This window comes from Elephantulus edwardii, unplaced genomic scaffold (assembly GCF_000299155.1).
Source record: "Elephantulus edwardii isolate Elephantulus edwardi_28Jun2011 unplaced genomic scaffold, EleEdw1.0 scaffold00041, whole genome shotgun sequence".
In the NCBI taxonomy this organism is placed as follows: Eukaryota; Metazoa; Chordata; class Mammalia; order Macroscelidea; family Macroscelididae; genus Elephantulus; species Elephantulus edwardii.
This window is the reverse complement of record NW_006399791.1, coordinates 1,437,445-1,442,810: the sequence shown is the minus strand read 5'-3', so window position 1 is coordinate 1,442,810 and position 5,366 is coordinate 1,437,445. Positions and strand designations below refer to the sequence as shown.

The 5,366-nt window shown below is 44.5% G+C and overlaps 1 protein-coding gene across 1 annotated transcript in view; it reads left to right on the top strand.

Annotated features, from left to right (window-relative positions):
* Positions 1–269: 269 nt before the first annotated feature.
* The window catches only part of TMC3 (transmembrane channel-like 3), a 52,355-nt gene continuing 47,258 nt past the window's right edge, over positions 270–5,366 (top strand). The window contains exons 1-2 of the mRNA XM_006885122.1: positions 270–358; positions 1,939–2,085. Of these exons, the coding sequence (XP_006885184.1) occupies positions 270–358; positions 1,939–2,085 (236 nt within the window). The remainder of the gene's footprint in view (positions 359–1,938; positions 2,086–5,366) is intronic.

The window sequence follows — 5,366 nt, the reverse complement described above, 5'->3', positions numbered from 1 at the left end:
ATCCCTAGATCCCATGTTTTTGCTGTTCAGACTCCAGCCAATCTAGGCTGCTGCAGCCACCTTACCATTGCATATGCATGACCAGCCTCCTGGCTTCCACCCTGCTCAGAGCACCACTGGCTGGAGCCAGAGCGCAGACCTGCTCCTGAGACCAGAGTGCAGACAGCTCTGCAGCCCCATCCAGGAACCTCTGTCTCAACAGACCTCTGCCTGCTGACTTCCAGCACAGGGCCTGTTTCTAATGACCACATGCTGCAGGTCGGCTCTCAATGAAACCCTCCAAGGCCTCCCAGCGCTATAGAAGCAACCGGCGAAATGCCAGCCAGAGCTACTTCTACCAGGATTCCCTGCGGTTCAGGTGAGCTGGCACCAATCACCACCTGGGTAGTGCCACCTGAGAAAAAGGTCCTCATCCTTCTCTGATCTCCTCTGAAATTAACTCAGGAATTTATTTCTTCAGGTTTTTGTCTAACCAGGGTGGCACTCAGCGACAGGTAGGGAGGGAGATGACTCTACCTGTTGTTTCTTGACAGTGAGGCAGGGGAGCAGCCCTCAAATCCTGTGTTTAACTGGGCTTAATGACTGGCCAATCTGTATGCACCGTTTTTCTCCAGTTAGCCATCTATGTCAAGGTGTGGGTAGTACATTTCTCAGCATAGATAAAGTGTCTGTTGGAAAAGCCTTACAAGTAGAAGTAGGCAAGTGTTAGAAAACTTGACGGCTTGTAAAGCTATAAGAAACGTGGACAGCATAGTGCATTAATGTGTTATGCCGCTAGCCGGAAGGTCAGAGGTGCAAATCTTACAGCTGCTCTTAAAGAGAAAAATGAGCTGTTTTCTCCTGTAACTGTGAATCTGAACTGACGTGACTGCCATGGGTGGGCATATAGGTATATTCAAACCTTGTTAATGTGGGAGAAAAATTCTCCTGTGGTTAAGTCAGCAGTGTCTGAATTAGAAAAGAACCAAAGAAATATTTCCTTTTCATTTAAGGTGCACCTCTGAGCTGATAACCTGAGGAACATGTTCACCTTCTCCAGAAAATTACTAGCAGGATTAGCATATTAATTGTTCCAGGGAATAAACCTTGCTCTCTGTTGCCCAGTTGTTCTTCTAGAGATGTACATTACTTCCATGGAATATTTTTCTCCGTGTGAATTTGCCAGGCTAATTGTCCCGTTGTAGGTAATTTCAGTAGAAGCTGCTGCCTGCTACTACCTTGCTTGTGTCAAATTTCAAATAAAGCAAATGGAAAGGGTCACTGAGTGAAACAGATTGGTTCTTGGTTTGTGTTTTTTGTTGTGTTTGTGGTTTTTGTTTTTTGTTTTTTGTTTTTTATGTTTGGCACTGGAGGACAAGGAGGACTCCAGACCCTAAAATGAGCTGATTATTTCAATGAGCCTGGAAAGTTCATTATTTTGCCACTGAAGATTCAGGAACCATACTATCTTATTTCCTCGTGTTGATAACTGCTGATGATATTTTCCATTTCGAGAAAACATTCTCTTTCACCAGTTCAGTGAAGCTATAACCAACTGGGGTCAAGTCTGTTTCAATTCCTGGCTCCCATGTATGTGTCATAGCTGAACTGTGCTCCATGAGGTTTTCAGTGTCTGGTTCTTTTGGAAGTGAAAGGCTGAGTCTTTGTTATGAAACATCTCGAGGTGGACTTGAACCACCATACCTTTGGTTATCACTTGAGCCTGGTAACTGTGTGCACCACCCAAGGACTGGAGCCACAGGGTCTAATAAATGTGTTCCAGGGGGCTGCCTCACCACTGGGTTCTCGTCTATCTCTCTAGATCTCTGAGCACTCCCATTCTCCTACACATCCACTCTGTAACCTGTGGCCTTGAGATACTGGGCTTGCCCAAGCAGGAAAAGTTTCTCGAGAAGCAGAATCTAACCAGATTTCCCCTTCAATACCTGACCCATACAGCAACTCAGATGACAGCTTTAATGCCGATGAGGCAGGGGACAGCAATGACCCAGAACAAATCTTCCAGAACATACAGTTCCAGAAAGATCTCATGGCAAATATCCGATGCAGACCCTGGCCCATGGGGCAGAAGCTGAGGGTGCTGAGGTGAGGGCCTTAAGGGCAATTGTTGATTATTGTTAAGTGTTACTCTTAGCGTTTTACTAAGGCACACGTGTGAGAGGATTCGGTCAATAACTGTGGACCTGATTGAGAGTCATAGAGACGGGGTAGAGAGAGAGAGACAGAGAGAGAGAGACTGAGTGTGTGTGTGTGTGTGTGTGTGTGTGTGTGTGTGTGTGTGAGAGAGAGAGAGAGAGAGAATGCATATTTGCCCAAGTTGGACCTATAGGTTGTTATAGAGTATTTGATCTCCTGTCTCAAATATAAATGCTACTTTACTTCTCTTTCTTTCTGGAAATGAACAATATAATCAAGCTCAAAAAGGGCAAGCTGTAAACCAGAAAAAAGAAAGTCACTTTGGTTTCTCAGCTGTTACATCTGTTCACCATATCTGGCTGCCTAGGGGTAAGATGCTGCACTGCCAACAAAGACATGTGGTTCGAATCCACCACGTGAGAAGGATAGGCAGTCTCCTCCCATGTGATTTAGTGCATCTGAAAACCCACTGGAGGGTCAGCTATGAGCTGCTTCTGACTCCACAGTACATAATAGCAATGGGGGGGGGGACCTTCTGGGGGAAGCCTGATGATTATGACCCTGAGGACCCTATTGGAGGACTGTCTAGGGAACAGTGGAGTGCTGAAGATTCAAAGCCAAGAGCCCGAGTTCACATACTACTACCAACCACTCACGGGCTGCTGGATGATTTTCTTCATTTGACTATATACCAACCTCCTTATCTTTAAAATAAAAAGAAGCACATGTAGCACTGTGGTTAAAGCACTTGCCTCTCTCTCTCAAAAAAAAAAAGGCAGCATTTAGAAGCTGTCAGCAGGAGAAACAGAAGGCAACCTGCTTCTGTGAAGACTTACAGGATTGGAGAGCCGCAGGGGCACTTCTGCTCTGTCCTCCAGGGCTGCTGGGATGGACCCCAGTAGCAGCCTGGTTCATTTTTTTTCTCCCCTAGCCATCTCCTAAGATGGAAGGGATGAGGGGAAACAGCACCCTACTCCTGCACAGCGTTTCCAAAAGTGCATTCTGTAAAACTTTCAGAACTGAGGAGCATTAACATTGTTGTTGCTAAGATACCTGATTGACCTCAGACTCACAGAATAAGAAACTGTCCCTTTAACGACTCCAGCGTGATCTCAAACACACTGAGGCTTGTCTGTGGATGGGAATAGAATCACTGCTGTATCTTGCTCTCCAGGCCTTTTTTCTAGAGGCTAGGTAGACAATCTCTGCATTTCTTTCCCCTCAAATCATGCCTCAGTTTTACTTCTATTTCTATCTCTCTTCTGCTGTTCTGACCAGGCAGACAGCAGGTCACTTGGGAGAGTTCAGTAGCTAGCTAGGCTTATCCATATTTTCACTCTCAAAACTTTCCAATGCAGTCTTCTTTATTGGCCTTCTACTTCTGTTATCAGTGTTCATCATTCCACCTCTTTGAGTAACACTCATTGCCATGGAGTCAGCAGTGACTCCTAACCTACCATCCAGCAAGTTGTCAGAGGCTGTAAATGGCACAGGAGGTGGCCCATCATTCTCCCAAAGAGCAACTAGAGGATTAGAACAGCCTATCTTTGAGTTGACAGTACAACTCCTTACCCAGTAGGAGACCTCCACAGTTCCGCATTTCGTAAGAAATGTTAAGTTATCCAACGATACACATCTTCTGAGTCTTGGAATTGAACTTTAAACCTCTAATGTCTAACTCCCAGTCCAGTGTCCAGTAGGCATTATAGCAATATAACTAAAAAAACAGAAATAAAAATTTAAGAAGAAGGAGAAGGGGAGAAAGCAGGTATTGTACCAGAATTTGTTAAAAGCATGCAGAAACCTTGACTGTTAATGACTATGCAAATAGTAAAAAGGACTCCTGGTAGTCTAGTGCTTAACATATCAGGTTGTTTAGACAAAGGTGATTGTTATTGTTGTTGTAGCTGTCAAGTCAGAACCAACTCATAACTCACCTTCTAGTGGGTTTTTAGAAGCTGTAAATCACACAGGAGGAGATTCCCTATCTTTCTCCCATGGAGGTGGATTTGAACCGTTTACCTTTGGGTTGGCAGTGCAACTTCGTACCTCTAGGCCACCAAACACTTTCAGGAAGAAAAATGATCAGCCTCCTCTTATAAAAATTTGCAGCCTCAGACAGCTGGTGGAGAACAGCTCTGAGTCAGAACCCACCGACAGCAATCAATTTAGTTTTAGTGTTGAACTGTAGGAACTTAAACCTTTTTCACCCTTTGAAAGGTACACAGTATATAATGACTTTTCTGTCAGGACACGTCTGAATAAAAGAACAAATGGGCCCTAGCAACCGGCAATGCCATTCAAGCGAAGCATCAAAATGGCTGACACAGGCAGCGCGTTTGCTGATGGTCAGATTCATACCGTACTACTCTCGCTCTGAGCCTCGATTTGCTGTACCTTGTCACATGCATCTCCTCTCTGTCACCTTGAGCAGCTACTGGAGCAACTCTTCATTAACTGGACCTGCTGATGCTCATCCTAGTGGAGAGCTCAGAAAGCATTAAGCCCTGTTCTGGAATTGAGATAAAAGCAGGGAGCTGTAGCCTCGAGCCTGGAGCAAAAGTCAGCTGGGAAGGTGGTCAGTGCTAGTGAAATCACCATCAGCATGTGATCTCACCTGGGTACATTCGTCCCTCCAAACTCCCTCGGCACCTAGCTCAGACCTTAATCATAACCCTTCAGACTCGCTGCTACTGAGTAATTTTCTGTTCACAGGGACCCTCCATCAGGTTTCTGGGGCTGTGAATATTAGTAAGAGAGTGCTACCTCACCTTTCTCCCATGGGACAGCTCATGAATTCAAACCACTGACCTTTCAGCTAGCAGCCCAACATATAACAGTCTATGCTACCTTGTTGTATATCATTGATTCAGAACTGACTCATGGCTGACTCTCCAGTGTAGTTTTCAGGGACATTGTTAATCCCTTAGAGTGATAGTGTTCCTCTTTCTTCTACGACACACCAAGTGGGATCGAACCTCATACCTTCAGATGGTCAAGGCTGCAAGACCTCATACTATCTTAATACATTTAATTACTACTTACTCTTGCTAACTGTTTCTTTATGTTTCTTTGATCCCTACCGGGTCATAAGCTCTTCTGGACAAAAATCTGTTTCAAGCATCATTGCATTCCACTGTACTTGTTGCACAATAAGTACAGAAAATGTTTGCAAGGGAAATACATATAATATATTCACATATATGATATTTATATTATATGTTCATATA